Source organism: Pseudorca crassidens, chromosome 7 (assembly GCF_039906515.1).
Source record: "Pseudorca crassidens isolate mPseCra1 chromosome 7, mPseCra1.hap1, whole genome shotgun sequence".
Classification (NCBI taxonomy): domain Eukaryota; kingdom Metazoa; phylum Chordata; class Mammalia; order Artiodactyla; family Delphinidae; genus Pseudorca; species Pseudorca crassidens.
Genome location: NC_090302.1, coordinates 44,875,810 through 44,900,019, shown reverse-complemented (window position 1 = coordinate 44,900,019; position 24,210 = coordinate 44,875,810). Strand labels below are relative to the sequence as shown.

The 24,210-nt window shown below is 41.3% G+C and overlaps 2 protein-coding genes across 7 annotated transcripts in view; one reads left to right on the top strand and one right to left on the bottom strand.

Annotated features, from left to right (window-relative positions):
- Window positions 1-21,562, bottom strand: part of NMRK1 (nicotinamide riboside kinase 1) — a 32,747-nt gene extending 11,185 nt beyond the window's left edge. Inside the window, exons 1-4 of one of the 5 annotated variants that reach the window (XM_067744144.1) lie at window positions 21,478-21,562; window positions 8,508-8,563; window positions 4,033-4,123; window positions 3,689-3,737 (exon numbers count right to left, since the gene is read on the bottom strand). In XM_067744144.1, coding sequence (XP_067600245.1) covers window positions 3,689-3,737; window positions 4,033-4,123; window positions 8,508-8,536 — 169 coding nt within the window. In that variant the 5' untranslated portion in view covers window positions 8,537-8,563; window positions 21,478-21,562. Of the gene's footprint in view, window positions 1-3,688; window positions 3,738-4,032; window positions 4,124-8,507; window positions 8,564-20,663; window positions 21,233-21,294 lie in introns of those variants that run through there. The other 4 variants (XM_067744147.1, XM_067744143.1, XM_067744145.1 and 1 more) reach the window with 4 other exon arrangements.
- A 218-nt stretch (window positions 21,563-21,780) lies between these two features.
- The window catches only part of OSTF1 (osteoclast stimulating factor 1), a 48,922-nt gene continuing 46,492 nt past the window's right edge, over window positions 21,781-24,210 (top strand). Inside the window, exon 1 of one of the 2 annotated variants that reach the window (XM_067744140.1) lies at window positions 21,781-22,037. In XM_067744140.1, coding sequence (XP_067600241.1) covers window positions 22,004-22,037 — 34 coding nt within the window. In that variant the 5' untranslated portion in view covers window positions 21,781-22,003. The remainder of the gene's footprint in view (window positions 22,038-24,210) is intronic. The other variant, XM_067744141.1, reaches the window with a different exon arrangement.

Here is a 24,210-nt window from a genome sequence, read left to right as displayed (position 1 = left end):
GGGTGTGGCTTCATTACAGCTCAGTGAGGATAGAAGTTCAGCTCTCAAGTGGGTCCTGCTGACAGTAGTTGACACTGCCTGGTTAAGGAAAGTGGAGTGCCAACTAGCACCACCTCACACTGCCTTATTCGGTCTCTTTGCTGCCAGGTAGGTGTGGAAGTTCAGCTCCGTTTGGCACCACTGATATGATCCCTATGATGATGTGGAAAGCCAACTCACCATACCTTGCTGGTGCTGATGGGTCTAAAAGTCTAGCCCTCCACTAGGCCCTGCTAACACCATGAGGGGAAGTTGGTTTTTCCTTTTGTTTGCCTACAGTAAGGTGGATATTAACAAATTAATTTTCTATTCTGTTAGGCCACCCTTTTTCTAGTCCTTTGACTATAGGGAACAGGTTTCTTGGGAATTTTGGGTTGTACCTATTGATGGTTCCATGTTGTACACTTCTCCATCACCAGTCACCTCCTTCCAGATATATGAGAGACAGACAAAAAACAAAAATCGAACAGGAAACTCACAGCTATGTCATTCCTCAAGATCCAAATCCCCCAGTCAGTCTTCTCTCTTCATCTTTCAGAGTTTTTCCTTTTTGTTGTATTCCATCCATGGTTTTTAGTTATAAGAGGGAGGAATAGCAAGGAATGGGGCCAAGCCATCTTGGCTGGAACCAGACGTACCATCAGTTTTAATGTATTTCCACTATCATTCAGTTAAAAATATTTTCTAATTTTCATTGTGATTTATTCTGTGACCCATGGGATATACAGAAGTGTTTTGCTTCAGATCAAATGTGATGATGTCTGGAATTTGATTCAAAATAATATAGAAGGAGCAGGAGGGTGAGGGTATGGATGAAATATAATTGGCCAAGAGTTCATCATTTTAAAAACAGGATGGTGAATTCATGAGAGTTCATTATACTTTTCCGCCTTTCTTTGTATATGTTTAAAATTTTGCATAAGAAAAAGTTTTTAAGAATCAGACAAAAGGTACTGATTAATTTTCAAACGCTTGGGAATTTACTATTTACTCTTTTGCTATTGATTTCTAATTCAGTTCTCTGTGATTAGAATATATCTCTATATTACTTCAATACCTTGAAATGTATTAGGACTTGTTCCATGTCCTTGTGTATGCCTTCCATTTTGGTTAATGTTCCATGCATTCTTGCAGAAAAAAATGTGTATTCTGCTGTTGTTGGGTACATGTTCTATATATGTCAGTTTGGTCAAGTTTGTTGTGTTGTTCAAATCTGTTAGACTCATAATTTTTGTGACTTTGTTCCATAAGTTACTGAGAAAATTGTATTAAAGTCTCCCACAATACTTATAGATTTGTCTATTTGTCCTCTTAGTTTTGTCAGTTTTTGCTTAATGTATTTTGAGGTCATTATTATTAAGTGCATACAAATTTTAGATTTTTTATATTCCAGTTGAATTGATTCATTGAGCTCTCTTTATCTCTAGTAATACTCTTTGCCTTAAATTTTACTTTGTCTGATATTAGTACAGTTATACTAATTTTCTTTCAGTAGGTATTTGCATGGTATATCTTTTTCTAGCCTTTTACTATTTACTTTTCTATATCCTAATGTTTAAATATATCTCTTATAAGGAGCTTATAGTTGACTTTTTAAAAAAATCCAGTCTGACAACTTTTGAGTATTTCATTTTAGTTAATTTAACTTAATATAGCTACTGATATGTTTGATTTAAGCTATCATTTTACTATCATCTTCTATTTTTCCACCATCCTTTGATATTTTAGTTCTGTTTTTTACTTCTTTTGCATTTATCAGGTATATTTTAATAATTCTACCTACTTATAAATGTGATAGCTATCTATTTTATTACTATTGTTATTATTTTAAAAAATATTTATTTCATTTATTTGCGGCAGGCTCCTTAGTTGCGGCAGGTGAGCTCCTTAGTTGTGGTGTGCAAACTCTTAGTTGAGGCATGCATGTGGGATCTATTTCCCTGAGCAGGGAACGAACCCGGGCCCCCTGTGTTGGAAGTGTGGGGTCTTAACCACTGTGCCACCAGGGAAGTACTGATAGCTATATACTTTAAAACTACTGTTTTGGTAGTTATCACAAAGATTTCAACATTACCTTGACTTACCTTAAATTTGTACATTTACCTAAAAGTTCAGGTTTCTCCTTAAGACAGATTCCTGGAAGTGGGACACCTGAACACATGGCATGAATATTTTACTGTCTTTAGGACATGTGCTCAACCTCCTTTCCAGAAAAGGTTTTTGTTTTATTTGGCCTATGCCATTACTAATTATTAATCTTTTAAAAATCTGTCTATTAGGTAAGTGAGGAAAAAATAAGTTATAATTCTTTGACTAGTTTTCTTTTTCAAATTTAAAAAAAAAATTTGGCCACACTGTGCAGTATGCAAGATCTTAGTTCCCCAACCAGGGATCGAACCCGGGCGCTGGCAGTGAAAGCACCAAGTCCTAATCACCGGACCGCCAGAGAATTTCCTTGACTACTTTTTTTTTTGCTGTTACGCAGGCCTCTCACCGTTGTGGCCTCTACCGCCGCGGAGCACAGGCTCCGGATGCGCAGGCTCAGCGGCCATGGCTCACGGGCCCAGCTGCTCCGCAGCACGTGGGATCCTCCCGGACCGGGGCACGAACCTGTGTCCCCTGAATCGGCAGGCGGACTCTCAACCACTGCGCCACCAGGGAAGCCCCCCTTGACTACTTTTGAGGTTGACTTTTTATTGTACATTCATTAATCATATAACCTTTTGCTTCTGTGAAAAACTATTCACATCATTGGACATTTTTCAATTGGGATATTAGTGTTTTTCTTATCAGTTTGTAAGAACTTATTTAGATTAGGAATAATTCTTCGTCAATTGTTGAAAACCGTTTTTCCTTGTTTAACTCTTACTTTGTAATAATCTTCCTTAATAACGTTTAGAAAAGGAGGAGAGAAGAAAAAAATATCCTAGCTGCAGCTCAAGACACAAGAATAGATAGCCAGTCAAGGATTTTGCCTCTTTTAAAACTATCATGTTTCTGTAAGAACTGATTACACAACATTTTTCCTCCAAGGTTATCAAAGTTAAAAATAAAGAACAAATTTTATGGCTCTTTAAGAGAGCTCTCTCTATTGCTAGTTTGCATAAGCACTCAATGATCATCTTGTTAATTATAAATGTTGATAAGACCATTAAATATAGTTTACTAGTATGACATTCCTTTGCAGGTCTATATAGATGTTTTTCTGATGGACTTTACTCCGCTGGCTTCAAAGCAGTGTTAGACTGGGCAAGAGGGTAAAGTGAATCCATCTAAAAAATATTCACTATTCTTTTTGAGCAGTGAAAAGACTCAGTACCTTGGTCACTGAGAAAGTAAGCTCAGAAGATAAAGAGCCCTAAAGTTCGCTACAAGCAAGAGGAGTAGACTAACAGAGACCCACCTTACCCCACCTTCAAAAGAAAAATTTATTTTCCAATGTTTTCAGTTTTAACTATAAAAGTGGGGAAAAGGTTTCATTTATTTAAATAGCTGAACATAAATCAGAAACCCGTACAAAAGCATGCTTAAAGTACAGCAACATAATTTAAACTTATTTTGAGACTCTCTTCAGAGATAGCAAAGTTATTTGGGTTTGAAAAAGGAAACAAACATTATTGCATAATGTTTTGTAAGCTCATCTACTTACCATCATACTGAAGAAATCCATTTTCATCTGTCTCTATCTCAGACTCTGGCTGGAAAAATAATAAAGTACCCATAAAAATTGTGCAGTGCAGAAATAATGCAATCATAGAATGAAGAGTTGATAAACCTTTATTTTAACAAATGCTTTGGATGGTGAGGATAAATAAAATCAAAGATTAGCTCCCATAAGTGTGCCATCTAGTGGAGAACTAACACTACTGCATTGAGCCTCCCTTCACTACAAAAGCACAATCACTCAGCAAATGCTTTTGGATGTAATTCAATTAACTTTGCTACTATGACTTCTTTTGGTTAAATAAATTATCTGAGAAGTTTTATAGATACCTTAAAGAAATTATCCTGAGATATGATACTGCAGTTTGGAAGGCGTTTCTGCAAATTCTTAGCCAGTGTTGTCTTCCCACCATTTGTCACACTGAACAACAACAAAAAAAGAAAACAAAGTAAGAAAATACCAAGAAGGAAGATGCATTACAAGAACATAAAACATTTTAAATTGATCTTAGAAAAAGGATATTTAAAACAATATGTAATATCTAAGAAAAAAATATTTCTTTCATAGATAGGACTTTGTTGGCAAAAATCATAGGCTCAAGCAGGTCTGATGCAACAAATGATAAGAAATAAGCTGGAAAGGATGGAGCAGAAAGGTAACTAATATTGGGCAAGTGAACTGCGTAATACTAAGACTTAATTACAGCTATTGCATTGGAAGAAAAAGAAATTTTTGTCTATGCTGAAACATTCATAAGGTTCACATGCCACACAGAGAATATGAGTAGCACATTTTAGTGCAAGTATATAAAACTGCACGTCGTCACTGTGATTTTGTTTCAATGCACAGTGAAGAAAAATGGAGGAGTGGCTTATTACAAGCCCACCTATCATGACTTTTCACCTCCTTTGGAATGCCTCCTTTTCCCCAATCTCTCTCCACTTTGGCGCTGGTTGGGAGGTCCACTATAGCTTATCACATCCTGTCAGTTACTTGTCCCTTCTGGCTGGACTGTGACATCAAGGAGAATGGCGACCCTGACCAACTCCTCTGTGTATGTATCCAATTTTCCAGTACCCAGAATCATGCATAGCTGGGGGGGAAGCACTTCTCCACTCAGTCACTCAGAGTTTTTTTTTAAAACCTGGGGCTTATGTACTTCCAAAGAGTCTATGGACAGATTCAGGATCTTTGTGAACTTGAAAGATATTATATCTTTATTTTCAATAAATTCTAACAGAATTTTGGCATTTCCTTTAATTAAAATATGTCACAAGCAACAGTATTATTAATAGTACCTGTGGCTTTTTCACCAACAGAAATCACAGACAGGTATTTTCATATCATGTTGCACTTGGGGCAGACATCTGGAAGTATCATTGACACTCTATTACTTGAAATTTACAGCAGCTTTTAGACTCACCACAGGACACAGTTATTTAGTGAGTTAACAAAGAAGCATGTGTATCATAATGCTACAAATTTTCTTTTAAAAATATTTTTATAACTATATTATCATAACTGGTTTCCTTTGTATTTCTGTATTTTATTTTGTGCATTTAAAACCACTACTCAGAGAAAGCAAGACTTCATCATACCACCAAATGCCTACAGCACAAAAAACTTCTGACTGCACATGAATTGTGCTTATTCCGAGGTAAGATGAATTGCAGTATGTTTATAATCTAGAAAGGGGAAAGGAACTAATACTTATTCATCAAAATTGTTTATTGGATATAATTCAATTATTAGCCAAATATCTTACACCTACAAATTATTAACAGAAGAAACTTGATTCACACTTTTTTTGTTTTTTTGTTTTTTTTTCTGTTTAACCTTAGATCACACAATTGGGTAGGATATGGGCAATCTCCTTAAAAATGGAAAAGTGGGTGGGTATTACCCTATGCATTGAGAAAATACTGTTATGAGAATTTTTTTCCCCCTTTACAGAAAATGTCTATAATCCATGTTGAATGCCCATAGTTCGATTATTGAATTTTGGTTTAAAATACATAGTAAACAGGGAAAACTTTATTACAGTATGAGCAACCTGGCTAGAAAATGTATCATTTTCTAGACTTACCTCTTTAGTTAAGATCATGCAATTGAACCAACAGTAATTAGATCCCTTCTCACTGACTTAGCTAGAGCCAATGAGAAAAAAGCACCCCATTTTTGTAGACTTGATAGAGATGGACCAGCTAGAAGGCAGTCCAGGTCAGAAAGATGAGGGAGGGGGAAAAGCATGTAACAAGTCTGAGCCTAGGACCTGTAATTAGACTGTCACCATCCAAGTCAGGTGACACCTTAAGACTCAACCCTTCTCCTTCAGCATGCTCATACCCACCATGCACCAGCAGGCTCACAGCTTCATGCATGTGCTCTCCAAGCCTGGGGCCAGAGTGTCCAGACAGGAGCATGTTCTATCCTAGGGTCTAGGGAAGGAAATGGGGGACTCCTTGGGCCCACTTGCTCCTTTGTTCATAACACCCAAATAAATGCACAACTCCTAGTCCATTTGTTTTTTATGTGACAGGTGAAGAGAGGTCACTGTATTTGGAACATGGCATTTGGGAAGGAAGAAGTTAAAAAGGCTGTCTGTAATTACTCCAACAAGTGGAGAACCCATTCTGCAATCCATTTGCCCAAGGTAGATAATAATTTTCCCATTGTCCAGTTGAGGAAACTAAGGGTTGAAAAGCTGTATTCTCATAAAACTTGCTCAAGGTAACAACTAGCAAGTAATGGAGATGAGATACAAAGTCCAACTCTAACACCCATGGAGTTTACATTTTTTAACATTAAGGAACTTTGCAAGAATCTGATGAAAGTTATAAAATCTTTCCCCAGAAAAATGAACATCTTCACACATGCATTTAGTTTTCAGGAGGTTCATGGATGCCACTTGAATCCTCTAGAACCTTTACTATTCCTTGCAGTCTCAACTGAATATTTCGTTCATAGGGCAGCAAGTGGTAAGTACATGGGAGAGATACAGCACAGTGAGTTTGGAGGAAGGAAGGCAGGAACTGCAGCTGAGTGTGGCAGGGGCTTTGCAGAAGCAGCAGCACTAAAATGAAATCCTGACACTTGCTGAGGAAGAGACAATGAAGAGAGGCTTTCTTAGGAAGTTATGCATAGAACCAAATGCACGTGGCACGAAAGCATGACACAGGTTTCTAGACAGAGGGCATTATACTGGAATATTGAGATGAGGGGAGTTTATTCACACACGTGCAGAATAGAAGTCGGATTGGATTCTGTAGTGGACCTGGTAGTGGCCTCCCCAGGTTCCACCCCTGTTTCCAAGGTCTGGTTGGGATTGATCCTGCTCTCAACTCCAGAGCAAGGGCCCCAATGGCCTAAACCAATCAAGGCAATCCCCTCGCTTTTGCCACAGTAACCGTGGCTATGTGACCCAGGTGGTCCTGTCAAAGACCCTTGACCTAGGGGAAGCAAAGCACTTTTTTCCCCCTAGTGACAGGCTAAGGAGAAGCATGAGGTCCCAGGAGCTGCTAGTAGTCCCTTGAGACCAAAAAATGCAGCCAACTTTAGGATGAATCCAAAAGGAGGAAGACACAGAGAAGACGCAGAGAGAAACGGAGTCTTTGGTGACACCACTAAGCTCCTGTATCAAATCTTTCCTGTACCCTGCCTATCTACCCACCCCGAAGCTAATACATTTTATTATTTTTGGATGGTCTTCATATATCAGGAAATTTAGACTGCATTTTAAATAACTGGGAACCACTGAATATTGTTCATCAGGTGAGAGAAAATTTAAAAATTCTGTATGAAGATTAAACTGGCACAGGTATGCAGGGAAGATTGAGAGGAGGAGATTGGAATTAGGGAATGAGGGCTTGAATTAGGATGGTGGCAGTGAGTGTGGAAAGGAAAGGAGGGATGAGAAGCAACGCAGAGAAAAACTGAACTTGGTTCTGATTAGATGGGAGCAAGTCAAGGCAGAGTTCTGGCATTTAATTCATTCAATGTTACTTCTAATTGATTAATTAGAAGTAATTAATCTAATTAGTCTAATTAATTAATTAATTAGATTAATTGTAGTTATGTAATGCAATAATACATTGATCTCCCCCAAATTATAAACCTTTAATTTCAATAGTCTTAAATATTTTATTAACTAGACTACACATAATGTGAAAGGACTCAGAAGAAAGACGAACATAATACACTAGCAAAACAAAAAAACAAATAATGTCCTTTTAAGTTGCTGTTGTCTTATTTGATTGCCCACTTCTTGGTACCATGGGTAGGGTGACCATAAAATTTAGGACACTTCTGAGACGGAGAGGGGTGAATGATTAATAATCATGCCAGGGAAATAAGGACTACCTCAAGATGAAAAGTATGGGGAAAAGGGGTAGAGGTGAGGTGATTCCTTATTCCACATGTCCAAAGCTGGGCATAACTGGCAAGAAATGATAGATTTTCTCCTATGTCACACTGGAGGAGCAGCCGTATGGAGAACGATAAATCACCCTGAACCAACGTAGCATTAGATCAGGCCTTGCCTCTGGTGTCAGCTTTAGAAAACAAACAGTAAAGCAGGTAAACTTTGTGTACCGACTCCCCTGTTTCTGTTTATAGGAAACTCTCCCATCTCCTGTTGGCATTTACATAGCCAGTGCTCCACTGTTTTAAATTCAAGTGTCCTGTTCTCTTTTCTGGGACTCAGGAATCCTTCTCACTGCTTCTCCTTCCCCCACCACATCCACATGGAAACACCCTTTGGACATCCTGAGTATCTCAATCAGCTGTTTGTAGCAAAATTACTCACCCACCGATTCCAATGACAAATGTTTTCATAATTAGCTTTGAAAATCACGTCTTCCTAAAATTAAAAAAAAAAAAATCGAAAGCACATCACTTAGGTGTCTAAAGAGATAAGAGTCCTAACTTACAAGGGCCAGCTGAGGGGGAAAGATGTCAGTGATCTTTGGGTTACCCCCCTAGGATTACCCACATTCTGTGGGAAAGTTTCACACTATACTGGCTTCTCTCTGCCACAGTCTCCTGCTACGTGCCAACAGCTGGAAGTGCTCAGGGCCTGTAAGCAAGTCAGGTGAACTAAAGGGGCCCCCACGGCCAAGCATACATACTTGAGGGTCTGTTTTCAAGGGCATGGAAGAGTTGCTGAGCCACAAGGCACACTACAGAGTTTCATGCTCCCCTCAGGCAGGTGGCCTGTCACCTGCATGACTCAGTCACCCAGGGATGACCCATTACCCCCAAGGCAGAGAAGTGGCAGAGATGGCCTCTCTCTCCTTCTGAAATGAGGAGACAGTCACTGCTGGCCAGAGGCAAGAGGAAGTGAATTCCCTTTAAGTATGCTATTTCCTCACCCTAGGGCCGGGGTAGACAAACTTTCAGAAATGAGCCAGTTAGTAAATCTTTGAGGCTTTACGGGCCAAGAGACAAAATCAAGATTATTATGTAGGTACTTATACAATAAGAGAGAAAACACTTCCACAAACTTTCTGATGGAGGTCAAAACATAATAATTGAGTACAATTTTTTTTTCCTCGTAATTCATGTCTACAAATGAAAATAGAATTCCTTTTCTATTGGGATAACATTTCCCTTATTGGATATCAGAGTGAGTGTCTCCTATTACAAAAAGGGACTGCAGGTGTTCAGGCAGAAGGCCAGGTTTTTTTTTTTTAATTTTTTTATTGAAAAAAATTTCTTTTAATATTTATTTATTTATTATGTGGTTGCACCAGGTCTTAGTTGTGGAATGCGGGCTTCTTAGTTGCGGCATGCACATGAGATCTAGTTCCCTGACCAGGGAATGAACTCAGGCCCACTGCATTGGCAGTGCAGAGTCTTTTTTTTTTTTTTAAACATCTTTATTGGAATATAATTGCTTTATGATGGTGTGTTAGTTTCTGCTTTATAATAAAGTGAATCAGCTTTACATATACATATATCTCCGTATCTCCTCCCTCTTCCATCTCCCTCCCACCCTCCCTATCCCACCCCTCTAGGTGGTCACAAAGCACCAAGCTGACCTCCCTGTGCTATGCAGCTGCTTCCCACTAGCTAGCTATTTTACATTTGGTAGTGTATATATGTTCATGACACTCTCTCACTTCATCCCAGCTTACCCTTCCCCCTCCCTGTGTCTTCAAGTTCATTCTCTACGTCTGCGTCTTTATTCCTGTCCTGCCCACAGCTTCTTCAGAACCATTTTTTTTTTAAGATTCCATTTATATGTGTTAGCATACGGTATTTGTTTTTCTCTTTCTGACTTACTTCACTCTGTATGACAGAATCTAGGTCCATCTACTTCACTACAAATAACTTAATTTCGTTTCTTTTTATGGCTGAGTAATATTCCATTGTATATATGTGTCACATCTTCTTTATCCATTCATCTGTCGATGGACACTTAGGTTGCTTCCATGTCCTGGCTATTGTAAATAGAGCTGCAATGAACATTGTGGTACATGACTCGTTTTGAATTATGGTTTTCTCAGGGTATATGCCCAGTAGTGGGATTGCTGGGTCATATGGTATAGTTCTATTTTTAGTTTTTAAGGAACCTCCATACTGTGGCTGTGTCAATTTACATTCCCACCAACAGTGCAGGAGGGTTCCCTTTTCTCCACACCCTCTCCAGCATTTATTCTTTGTAGATTTTATTTATTTATTTTTCGGCTGCGTTGGGTCTTTGTTGCTGTGCGTGGGCGTTCTCTAGTTGCGACTAGGGGGGCTACTCTTTGTTGTGGTGTGCAGGCTTCTCCTGTTGCAGAGTACGGGCTCTAGGCGCGCGGGCTCAGTAGTTCTGGCACACGGCCTTAGTTGCAGCATGTGGGATCTTCCCGGAGGAGGGCTAGAACCCAAGTCCCCTGCGTCGGCAGGTGGATTCTAGCAGTTGAATTCTTAACCACTGCGCCACCAGGGAAGCCCCTGTTTGTAGATTTTTTGATGATGGCCATTCTGACTGGTGTGAGGTGATATCTCGTTGTAGTTTTGATTTGCATTTCTATAATGATTAGTGATGTTGAGCATCCTTTCATGTGTTTGTTGGCAATTTGTGTATCTTCTTTGGAGAAATGTCTGTTTAGGTCTTCTGCCCACTTTTGGATTGGGTTGTATGTTTATTTGATAATGAGCTGCATGAGCTGCTTGTAAATTTTGGAGATTAATCCTTTGTCAGTTGCTTCATTTGCAAATATTTTCTCCCATTCTGAGAGCTGTCTTTTCATCTTGTTTACAGTTTCCTTTGCTGTGCAAAAGCTTTTAAGTTTCATTAGGTCCCATTTGTTTATTTTAGTTTTTATTTCCATTTCTCTAGGAGGTGGATCAAAAAGGATCTTGCTGTCATTTATATCATAGAGGGCTCTGCCTATGTTTTCCTCTAAGAGTTTTATAGTGTCTGGCCTTACATTTAGGTCTTTAATCCATTTTGAGTTTATTTTTGTGTATGGCGTTAGGGAGCATTCTAGCTTCATTTTTTTACATGTAGCTGTCCAGTTTTCCCAGCACCACTTACTGAAGAGGGTATCTTTTCTCCATTGTATATTCTTGCCTCCTTTATCAAAGATAAGGTGACTATATGTGCGTGGGTTTAGCTCTGAGCTTTCTATCCTGTTCCATTGATCTATATTTCTGTTTTTCTGCCAGTACCATACTGTCTTGATTACTGTAGCTCTGTAGTATAGTCCGAGGTCTGGGAGTCTGATTCCTCCAGCTCCACTTTTCTTTCTCAAGATTGCTTTGGCTATTTGGGGTCTTTTGTGTTTCCATACAAATTGTGAAATTTTTTGTTCAAGTTCTGCGAAAAATGCCAGTGGTAGTTTGATAGGGATTCCACTGAACCAGCAGATTGCTGTGGGTAGTATAGTCATTTTCACAATATTGATTCTTCCAATCCAAGAATATGGTATATCTCCCCATCTGCTTGTATCATCTTTAATTACTTTCATCAGTGTCTTATTGTTTTCTGTATACAGGTCTTTTGTCTCCTTAGGTAGGTTTATTCCTAGGTATTTTATTCTTTTTGTTGCAATGGTAAATGGGAGTGTTTCCTTAATTTCTCTTTCAGATTTTTCATCATTAGTATATAGGAATACAAGAGATTTCTGCACAGGGCTTCCCTGGTGGCACAATGGTTGAGAGTCACCTGCTGATGCAGGGGACACAGGTTCGTGCCCCGGTACGGGAAGATCCCACATGCCGCGGAGCGGATGGGCCCGTGAGCCATGGCCGCTAGGCCTGCATGTCCGGAGCTTGTGCTCCGCAACGGTAGAGGCCACATCAGTGAGAGGCCTGCATACCACCAAAAAAAAAAAAAAAAAAAAAGAGATTTCTGTGCAATAATTTTGTATCCTGCTACTTTACCAGATTCGTTGATTAGCTCTAGTAGTTTTCCGGTAGCATCTTTAGGATTCTCTATGTATAGTATCATGTCATCTGCAAACAGTGACAGCTTTACTTCTTTACTGATTCGGATTCGTTTTATTTCTTTTTCTTCTCTGATTGTTGTGGCTAAAACTTCCAAAATTATGTTGAATAATAGTGGTGAGAGTGGGCAACCTTGTCTTGCTCTTGATCTTAGTGGAAATGGTTTCAGTTTTTCACCACTGAGGACGATGTTGGCTGTGGGTTTGTCATATATGGCTTTTATTATGTTGAAGTAAGTTCCCTCTATGCCTACTTTTTAGAGGGTTTTTATCATAAATGGGTGTTGAATTTTGCCAAAAACTTTTGCTGCACCTATTGAGATGATCATATGGTTTTTATTCTTCAGTTTGTTAATATGGTTTATCACATTGATTGATTTGCATATACTGAAGACTCCTTGCATTCCTGGGATAGACCCCACTTGATCATGGTGTATGATCCTTTTAATGTGCTGCTGGATTCTGTTTGCTAGTATTTTGTTGAGGATTTTGGGATCTATGTTCATCAGTGATATTGGCCTGTAGTTTTCTTTCTTTGTGACATCTTTGTCTGGTGTTGGTATCAGGGTGATGGTGGCCTTGTAGAATGAGTTTGGCAGTGATCCTCCTTCTGGGATATTTTGGAAGAGTTTGAGAAGGATAGGTGTTGGCTCTTCTCTAAATGTTTGATAGAATCTGTCTGTGAAGCCATCTGGTCCTGGGCTTTTGTTTGCTGGAAGATTTTTAATCACAGTCTCAATTTCAGTGCTTGTGATTGGTCTGTTTATATTTTCTATTTCTTCCTGGTTCACTGTTGGAAGGTTGTGCTTTTCTAAGAATTTGTCCATTTCTTACAGGTTGTCCATTTTATTGGCATAGAGTTGCTTATCGTAATCTCTCATGATCCTTTGTATTTCTGCAGTGTCAGTTGCTACTTCTCCTTTTTCATTTCTAATTCTATTGATTTGAGTCTTCTCCCTTTTCTTCTTGATGAGTCTGGCTAATGGTTTATCTGTTTTGCTTATCATCTCAAAGAATCATCTTTTAGTTTTATTGATCTTTGCTATTGTTTCCTTCATTTCTTTTTCATTTATTTCTGATCTGATCTTTATGATTCCTTTCCTTCTGCTAACTTTGGGGTTTTTTGTTCTTCTTTCTCTAACTGCTTTAGGTGTAAGGTTATGTTGTTTATTTGAGATGTTCCTTGCTTGTTGAGGTAGGATTGTATTGCTCTAAACTTCCCTCTTAGAAGTGCTTTTGCTGTATCCCATAGGTTTTGGGTCATCGTGTTTTCATTGTCATTTGTTTCTAGGTATTTTTTGATTTCCTCTTTGATTTCTTCAGTGATCTCTTGGTTATTTACTAGTGTATTGTTTAGCCTCCATGTGCTTGTATTTTTTACAGATTTTTTCCTGTAATTGATATCTAGTCTCATAGCATTGTGGCTGATAAGATTTCAATTTTCTTAAATTTACCAAGGCTTGATTTGTGACCCAAGATATGATCTATCCTGGAGAATGGTCCATCAGCACTTGAGAAGAAAGTGTATTCTCTTGTTTTTGGATTGAATGTCCTATAAATATCAATTAACTGCATGTTGTTTAATGTATCATTTAAAGCTTGTGTTTCCTTATTGATTTTCAGTTTGGATGATCTGTCCATTGGTGAAAGTGGGGTGTTAAATTCCCCTACTGTGATTGTGTTATTGTCGATTTCCCCTTTTATGGCTGTTAGCATTTGCCTTATGTATTGAGGTGCTCCTATGTTGGGTGCATAAATATTTACAATTGTTATACCTTCTTCCTGGGTTGATCCCTTGATCATTACGTAGTCTCCTTCTTTGTCACTTGCAATAGTCTTTATTTTAAAGTCTGTTTTGTCTGATATGAGAATTGCTACTCCAGCTTTCTTTTGATTTCCATTTGCATGGAATATCTTTTTCCATCCCCTCAGTTTCAGTCTGTATGTGTCCCTAGGTCTGAAGTGGGTCTCTTGTAGACAGCATATATGCAGGTCTTGTTTTTGTATCCATTCAGCCAGTCTATGTCTTTTGGTTGGACCATTTAATCCATTTACATTTAAGGTAGTTATTGATATGTATGTTCCTATTACCATTTTCTTAATTGTTTTGTGTTTGTTATTGTAGGTCTTTTCCTTCTCTTGTGTTTCGTACCTTAAGAAGTTCCTTTAGCATTTGTTGTAAAGCTGGCTTGGTGGTGCTGAATTCTCTTAGGTTATGCTTGTCTGTAAAGGTTTTAATTTCTCCGTCAAATCTGAATGAGATCATTGCTGGGTAGAGTAATTTTGGTGGTAGTTTCTTCCCTTTCATCACTTTAAATATGTCTGCCACTCCCTTCTGGCCTACAGAGTTTCTGCTGAAAGATCAGCTGTTAATCTTAAGGGGATTCCCTTGTATGTTATTTGTTTTTCCCCTGCTGCTTTTAATATTTTTGCTTTGTATTTAATTTTTGATAATTTGATTAATATGTGTCTTGGCATGTTTCTCCTTGGATTTATCCTGTATGGGACTCTCTGTGCTTCCTGGACTTGATTGACTGCTTCCTTTCACATATTAGGGAAGTTTTCAACTATAATCTCTTCAAATATTTTCTCAGTCCCTTTCTTTTCCTCTTCTTCTTCTGGGACCCCTATAATTTGAATGTTGGTGCGTTTAATATTGTCCCAGAGGTCTCTGATACTGTCCTCAATTCTTTTCATTCTTTTTTCTTTATTCTGCTCTGTGGTAGTTATTTCCACTGTTTTATCTTCCAGGTCACTTATCTGTTCTTCTGCCTCAGTTATTCTGCTATTGATTCCTTCTAGAGAATTTTAAATTTCATTTATTGTTTTGTTCATCATTGTTTGCTCTGTAGTTCTTCTAGGTCCCTGTTAAATGTTTCTTGTATTTTCTCCATTCTATTTCCAGGATTTTAGATCATCTTAACTATCATTACTCTGAATTCTTTTTCAGGTAGACTGCCTATTTCCTGTTCATTTGTTTCGTCCTGTGGGTTTTTACCTTGCTCCTTCATCTGCTGTGTGTTTCTCTGTCTTCTCATTTTGCGTAACTTACTGTGTTTGGGGTCTCTTTTTCTCAGGCTGCAGGTTCATAGTTCCTGTTGTTTTTGGTGTCTGCCCCCAGTGGCTAAAGTTGGTTCAGTGGGTTGTGTAGGCTTCCTGGTGGAGGGGACTAGTGCCTGTGTTCTGGTGGATGAGGCTGGATCTTGTCTTTTTGGTGGGCAGTACTGCATCTGGTAGTGTGTTTTAGGGTGTCTGTGACTTTATTATGATTTTAGGCAGCCTCTCTGCTAATGGGTGGGGTTGTGTTCCTGTCTTGCTCATTGTTTGGCTTAGGGTGGCCAGCACTCTAGCTTGCTGGTCATTGAGTGGGGCTGGGTCTTAGCATTGAGATGGAGATGTCTAGGAGAGCTTTCGGTGTTTGATATTATGTGGAGCTGAGAGGTGTGTGGTGGACCAGTGTCCTAAACTTGGCTCTCCCACCTCAGAGGCAGAGGCCTGACACCCAGTTGGAGCACCACGACCCTGTCAGCCACACGCTCAGAAGAAAAGGGAGAAAAAAAGATAGGAAGAAAAAATTAAATAAAATAAAGTTATTAAAATAAAAAAAATTATTAAAAATAAAAAAATTAAAAAGTAATTAAATAAAGAAAGAAAGAAGAGAGCAACCAAACCAAAAAACAAATCGACCAATGATAACAAGTGCTAAAAAGTATACTCAAGCAAACAAACAAAAAATGGACAGACAGAACCCTAGGAGAAACCCTAGGACAAAGCAATACAGACAAAATCACACAAAGAAGCATACATATACACACTCACAAAAAGGGAAAAAGGAAAAAAATATATATATCTATATATATTAAAAAAAAGGAGGAAGAGAGCAACCAAATCAATAAACAAATCTACCAATGATAATAAACTCTAAATACTAAACTAAGATAAACATAAAACCAGAAACAAATTAGATGCAGAAAGGAAACCCCAAGTCTACCGTTGCTCCCAAAGTCCACCGCCTCAATTTTGGGATGATTCGTTGTCTATTCAGGTATTCCAGTGATGCAGGGTATATCAAGTTAATGTGGAGATTTAATCCACTGCTCCTGAGGCTGCTGGGAGAAATTTCCCTTTCTCTTCGTTTGCACAGCTCCTGGGGTCCAGCTTTGGATTTGGCCCTGCCTCTGCATGTAGGTCACCTGAGAGTGTCTGTTCTTGGCTCAGACAGGATGGGGTTAAAGTAGCAGCTGATTAGGGGGCTCTGGCTCACTCAGGCCGGGGGGTGGGAGGAGTACAGATGCAGGGTGAGCCTGCCGCGGCAGAGGCCAGTGTGACGTTGCAACAGCCTGAGGCGCGCCATGTGTTCTCCCAGGGAAGTTGTCCCTGGATCCCGGGACCCTGGCGGTGGTGGGCTGCACAGGCTCCCGGGAGGGGAGCTGTGGATAGTGACCTGTGCTCGCACACAGGCTTCTTGGTGGCGGCAGCAGCAGCCTTAGCGTCTCATACCCGTCTCTGGGGTCCGCGCTGATGCTCATAGCCGTGGCTCACACCCATCTCTGGAGCTTGTTTAGGCGGTGCTCTGAATTCCCTCTCCTTGCACACCCCGAAACAGTCGTCTCTTGCCTCTTCAGCAGCTCCAGACGTTTTCCCGGACTCCCTCCCGGCTAGCTGTGGTGCACTAGCTCCCTTCAGGCTGTGTTCACGCAGCCAATCCCAGTCCTCTCACTGGGGTCTGACCTCCAAAGCCTGAGCCTCAGCTCCCAGCCCCAACCTGCCCTGGCGGGGGAGGAGACAAGCCTCTCGGGCTGGTGAGTGCCAGTCGGCACCGATCCTCTGTGCGGGAATCTCTCCGCTTTGCCCTCTGCACCCCTGCTGCTGCGCTCTCCTCCATGGCTCCAAAGCTTCCCCCCACCCCCCCCCCATCTCTACCAGTGAAGGGGCTTCCTAGTGTGTGGAAACCTTTCCTCCTTCACAGCTCCCTCGCACTCGTGCAGGTCCCGTCCCTATTCTTTTGTCTCTGTTTTTTCTTTTTTTCTTTTGCCCTACCCAGGTATGTGGGAAGTTTCTTGCCTTTTGGGAAGTCTGAGGTCTTCTGCCAGCATTCAGTAGGTGATCTATAGGAGCTGTTCCACATGTAGATGTATTTTTGATGTAACTGTGGGGAGGAAGGTGGTCTCCACGTCTTACTCCTCCACCATCTTGAAGGTCTCCGGATGCGGAGTCTTAATCACTGTGCCACCAGGGAAGTCCCTAGGGGGCCAGGTTTTAGCTGCAGCCCATTGCTTATTAACCCCTGGTATGAGGGGTGGAGGACAGCTTCATGCATGGCCCCCTAAGGCTCACCAAAGCAGTCCTGTGGATATTCCAAGGACCACTGTCATCTCTTTAAGTGAAAAGATGAAGCTCAGCTGCAGGGAACCTTAGCATAGTGGTTCTAGAAGGTTGCCTCTGACTGATGCTGCTCTTTATTCCTGACTCCTCTGGTGGGGTGACCAGGAACCTAAGCTGTGCCACCCGGGGTGTGTGGTGGCTGCGCTGGAGGCTCTCAGCTACCCTCCCAGTTCCTATCCTGTGTCCCCTGTGGGGAGGTAGTAGCGAAGAGCGGGCTGTTGTTCCTTGGCCTGTCCTCAGTTTTTTCAGAACACAGTTGGCCCTCCATGTCTGACGGTTCCACATTCACAGATCCAACCAACAGTGGCTTGAAAGTGTTTAGGGGAAAAAAATTTCAGAAAGTTCCAAGAAGCCAAACTTGAATTTGCTGCACCAGCAACTATTTACATAGTATTTTCATTGTATTTACAACTATTTCCATAGCATTTACATTGTATTAGGGATTATCTGTAATCTAGAAATGATTCAAAGTATGTGGGAGGACATGCATAGGTTATATGCAAATACTTTGCCATTTTATATAAAGAACTTGGGTATCTGCAGATTCTGGTATTCCTGGGTTGGGGGGTGTTGTCCAATCACCACCACCACCCCTACTAAGGAACAGCTGTATTCCAAATTGAGTGCAATTTAGTAAGGTTTGGTTCCACTTTCATTTACTAGACTACATGAGACAAGAATGTGATTGTGACAGAAATAAAATAACATATCAAGTTGGACATCTGAGTTTCACCAGGAGCTGCATTGTTGAATATTTATCTCCATCCACATTGCCACAGTATATCAAGGGAACAATTACATATAATGAGTATTGTAAAATAAATTTTTACATTGTAATTTTTCTGCTTTTGAATTATGTTTTACCTTATTATTACCTTTAATATGTCAGAGTAAGGCTGCCAACTATCCTTTTTTGGGAAAGGAAAGGTTGCCCTTTTACAAGCAAGATGGTAGCTTGCTTACATTTTTTGGTGCTAAATGTCCTTTCTCCTATGAAATCATGCTGGCTAGGTAGTAGTACATCGATGTCCTCAGTTGGCAAAATAAGAAAAAAAATTCATGAAAGTTTGTTATTCCTTGCTTCCACGTCACCTATTTTTGGATAATTCATCAGAGCATAAATTCTCAAGCCTGGAGAAATATAGCCTTAGGTATCACACAGTCTACCCCTTCATTTTGCAGAAGTTGAAACTGGCCCAGACAATGGAGTGACTTGTTCAAGATCACACAGATAGTAAATGGAAAACTAGAGAGAGTTCCCTGGTGGTCCAGTGGTTAGGACCCAGCGCTTTCACTGCTGGGGCGAGGGTTCGATCTCTGGCCAGCGAACTAAGATCCTACAAGCTGTGAGGCGTGGCCAAAAAAGAAAACTAGAAACAAAACTAAACCAAGTGAGTTAACTTCTTTCCATCTTTCTAAGCTGCTAAAAAGCACTTTATTACCAAGAGCAAAGGAAGGATGTTGCACAGGTGCTGGCTTAATTGTGAGGCTCTTATGTATAATAGATGTTATTTTGATTGATGTATTATTGATGGGGTATTTTCTGTATCCACTGAATGGCAAGGACTACTAGTCTCCTGTGCTTCTTGCCACATCTATGCGTACACATGAGGATGTTGTACTGATTACATAGCATGTAAATAACAAGGAAGTGTGGCTGAAGCACTTGAAATAAGCTTGAGGCGGTTATTTGGGTGGAAAATCTAACAATTCTGAAACTAACAGTAAGGGAGTCAAGAATCTTCTTATGAAATCTCCTGGGCTCGGGAGAGAACTCCCAGTCAAATGCCAGTTTTTACCAAAATAGGAACCCTCACTTCTATATTAGTTAGCAGTTTTAGCCTTTCCAAGACAGTGTTTGGGTAAATATTGGGCACAGTCCATTAGCAATGAACAGGTGACACTGTGGTGGGAGGTTAGGGAATTGAGAGAAGCAGAAGCAAGACCTACGGCTGGGCTGAGTGGCTGGGGTGTGGGATGGGTATAGCAATCCCAGAAGCCATGTATTTCAAAACCAGTGTTGGATGCACAGGGCAGCTTCAGGTGAACTCCAAGCTCAGCCCTGGCACTGTCCATCTCCACACCATGTTCTATTATTTCACTGCCTGCTGTCCCGTTTAAGAACTATTTTAAAATCACATTTAAAAAGCTTGCACTCCAGAGGTGCCAGGCTCCAAAAATACATAGAAGTAGACTTCAATGAATGAAACACAATCTCCATCCCCTACAAACTGTAAATCACTAGATGTCTCCGGAGAGACAACCATTTGGACTTTCTAACCTCCTCAATCCAGGGCAGCCAATTACTAGGAGTACATACCACTGCCACTCTTGTGGGATATTTATGTACAGTTGACCCGTGAACAACTCAGGGGTTGGATATGTCAACCTCCTCACAATCAAAAATCCACATAGAACTTTACTCAGCCCTCTGTATCCACCATTCTGCGTTCTCAGATTAAAACAACCTTGGATTGTGTAGTACTGCAGTATGAATTTAGTGAAAGAAATCCGAGTATAAATAAACACATGCAGTTAAAACTTGTGTTGTTTAAGGGTCAACTGTACTCTATTCTCCCAGTAAGTGCAAGGCTTTCCTCAACAGCAGAGTGAATTTGCTTAGGAGGAGGAGAACAGATGAAGATGGCAAACAGCAAATCCAAAATGCGTACTTTTAATTTTTTTATACTTTTTTTAACCCTAAGTAAAATATGTTGTTGAGTCCTTTTTTCATAACTGGTATGTGTTTACTATATTTAAATTATTTCACTACTAAATACGGTACATTTTGGATTCTAAAAGAGTGAAATGTTTCAGGACTTCTCACTCATTTATTTAATTCAATATTTTGATTATCTTCTATGTGACAGGGTAGTCTTTTTCTACTATTTTCTAAACTTTGCTCCTTTTTGGTAAATGCCAAGGCTGGCGTGTTTGAATACACAACCCTTGCCCAGTTCTCTTGGAATCACTCTGTCACTAACCCCTAGTAGAAACTTCAAAGCTTCATTTTACATAGACTCTCACGTAAAGTTTTTCTTTTCAATTTTTCTTCCCCCAAACATACAAGCGATTTATCATATTGCCTGTGCTATTTTGAATTTACACACGGTGCATTTATTGTCTGCTCCAGCCCTTACCTCTCAGTGGAAATTCAGTTGGCTAGGTCTGGGGTCGGCAAACTTGCTCTGCAAAGTGCTAGATGGTAAATGTTTTTGGCGTTGCGGGCAGCTGCTCAACTCTGCTGTTAGGAAGTGAAAGCGGCCGCAGACAATACATAAGCAAATGACAGTGGCTCTGTTCTAATAAAACTTTATGGACACTGAAATTTGAATTTCATATAATTTTCACGTGCCACAAAATCTACTTCTTTTGATTTCTTTTAAGCCATTAAAATAAACTTGAAAACCATTCTTAGGCTGTACAATAACAGGCAGCAAGAGGGCCGCAGTTAGTCAACCTCAACGCTAGAGGAGTCAAGCTGTCTCCTCTGGCAGGGACCTGACCCTGACCTCAGTGACTTCTCCCAACCACCTGTCCGGTCTCTAGAAGGCAGACTCCCGTTTTCAGGATTATAAGGGGGCGTGAGGGCACTACACATCACGAGTGCACGTCCTCCTTGGCAGGCCACTTATCAGCCCATTTACGGTGGTAGGAGTCCCAAAAGGGCTTGCAAGACACAACGGGGCTCGGGCTCCAGCGCAGTAACACTCTGGAAACACCTCCAGGCCCCAGGGAGTCTGCGCGGCGGGGCGTCAGGCAGGTACTCACCGGGCGCCAGTTCGAGTGGTCCCAAGCAAAGCGGCACAGGCTATTGCCAAGCGCGCCTGTCACTAACCCGCCGCAACCCCCGAAGCTCGTTAACCGAGAGGCCCACGGCCCCTTCTCCCGTGCCCCTCCCGGGTGAGAGGCGACGCAGGGTACAGGTGGCCACTTACGGTTCTGCCCAACCCTGAGCGGACGCGGCGCCCGGGTCCGGCCGGCGTTGGATGGGGCGGGATTCCGGCGAGCGTGGTTGCGCGCGCGCGCTCCTGCCCAGTCCAGCCCTTTCCCGTCCGGGGCGCGCGCGCAGCCAGGCCGGCCCCGGCGCGAGCCTGCGGCGCCCCCGTTCGGCTCCCGCTGGTTCGGCCGCCGCGCGCGCCGCCGTGCGCGCCGCCGTGCGCGCCGCCCGCGCTCCTGCAGCGGCGAAGCTGGCAGCCGGGGAGCCAATTAGCGCTCCGCGAGGCAGCGGCTACTTCCTCGTCTGCCCGGCTGCGCGCTCTGGACAGCTCTGTCGGCCGCGGGGCGGGGCGGGGCACTTCGCCGAGCTGCTCTGCCTGCCTCTGCTCGTCCGGCTTCCCGGGGTGGACGCAGGTCCTTGAAGGCGCACCACTGCAAACCAGACATAAAGAAACTCTGAGGCGCCCGGAGTGCCGGCTGGAGAGGCATTCGGTTGGCTTTTCGTGCGTGGTCTTTAGAATCAGCCGCTCCAGGAAGAGAGATGTCGAAGCCGCCACCCAAACCGGTCAAACCAGGTAAGGAAGGTGCTCGCTGGGTCCCCTGGCCGCTGCCGTGCCCTGCGCTCCCTCTGCCACTTGGCAGGGCAGATCAGGCACGTACCCGGCCCCGAGCCTCGCTTTCGATGCCATCCACCAGGGTGGGAGTTGTTAGCGTTGCTGTGTTCGCTGCAGGGGACGGATCGTTTTGGATAGCAAGAAGATTTTCGAGGAATTTTTTAAATTTGATTTTTAAAGAGGAGTCATCCTCGGCTTTGCAGCATTGTCATTCGCTGCAACTTTCCAGTCGACGTGATGGCTACGTCCCATTGAGATTTCCTGGAAGACAGGGCCATTGATCTCCCTTAGGAAAAAAAAATTAAATAAATGTCTTGAAATGGTTTTTTAGCCACTTCCTCTTTTTTTTTTTTTTTTTTTTTTTTCAGTGTGTGTCGCTGTCAAGTTTGAGCTCTTGACCGGCCAAAGCGAACGGGAAGTGCGCTGCTGGTAGGGTGGGGTGGGTGAATGAGTGTCCGCAAATTGACCTCGACATCTTGGGAAAAGCTTTTAGAAAGCTGTACTCGAGCTCCTGACTAGAAGAATCTAGGCTGCGGCAGAGTAATCTCAGCTATTACTATTCGGAAGTGTCACTTTATCATGCAGTACAAGCCGTTTGCCTCCGCTCCCTCAGTGAATTAGGCGAGTTAAACTGGAGAGGGTGAGCTTACTAAGTTCCTCAAGCAGCTTTCTTGGCCGATAGTCCTTGTTCATTTTTTATTCGATCCTTGGAATATTTTCTGGGACATGGAGAAAGGAGAATTTAAAAGCGACTGAGGTATTTCAGTTCAACACTGTAATAAACTCTTTAGTGCATTCATTGAGTAGGTAGTTACTGAAAACGTGGGAAATGGAAGAGAAGTGGCTCTTACATACTCTGAACTTTTTCTTCCAATCTCATGCAACTTCATTCAGTATAGCACAGGCTGAAATTTATCCATTTACATCAAATTTCGAAGTAACCTTGATTAGGAAGGAGTAATTTCAGTGATTAATTTTTTTCTTGATTTTTCTAAACTTTAGTCAAGCACTTCAACTTTCATGATTATCCAGTTTTCTTCCTTTACCATCATACAGTGGTAGTTTCAAATCATTTTATTTGAAAATTGTTTACATACTCACATATATGACATAGTCATTCACTGAGGACTTAAATTTTGCTGGGCTGGGTGTGACTTTGTTGGGACTTTGGCTCCGCTGTGAGCGATGGTGGAGAAAGGCTGGAAGTGGGCTCTTTGCTTCTTTAGATATGGAGTCTGATGAGGAATTTGCATTTTAAGTCTGTTTGTAGGACGCAGCAGCCTTCTAAACTCAGATGTAAATCAGGACCTCAAGTAACCAACAAAGAAGAGTTGTTCTTTGATAGCTAAACAGAGTACTTTATTTCAAAGAAGGTCCTGAAAAGCCGTTCATGAGGTTTTTCATCTCTAGACGTTAAGTGATGTCTGTGCTGTAGCAGGAGGGATATCAACGTGATGTGTCTGTGTGTGTTTGCTGAGGTGTGGCTTAGGGATCACACGGCCATGGCCGTGAAAGCCCGGAATACTAACCAATAAGGCCACCGAGGAACTCCCTCACAAAGACTTTTTAAAAAGAGACTTTATTCTGAGTCTTGAGGTAAAGATGGGCCAAAAGATGTTGAATGAGATTTGGACTAGAATCCTCTCATTTTAAGCACGTTTGATAACCTTCCTCTGTAGTTGGAAGCCTGATGTCTGACCTTGACCAATTCTTTTAAATGGCTTATTGATTTTGGTGGTGGAAGTAAAGTGGCATAAATATTTCGCTTGTCTTGGGAAAATAAATTAGTGGGACTTTGAAGAAGCATATGTCAGTGTTTTGGGTTCTTTCATATTTACAGTAAAAACACCATAAAACTTCAAAGATGTCACACATATGTTGCTTATATAACACCTTTGAGAGGGAAAAGGTTTTCACCTAAAATGATCTGAAGTTTTGTTTAATTTTTTCTTCTCTGAATAAATGAATTAGTTAAAGGTGAGATACGGAGTTGGCTCGAGGTGTGCACATGAATAATTCTCCTTCATAAACTTGATGCTCTGTTAATACCTGATGGCAGAATAAAGTCTGAGAAACATCTTGAAAACTCCAGAATGATGATGATGATTATAATAGTAATAGTTAACATTTATTT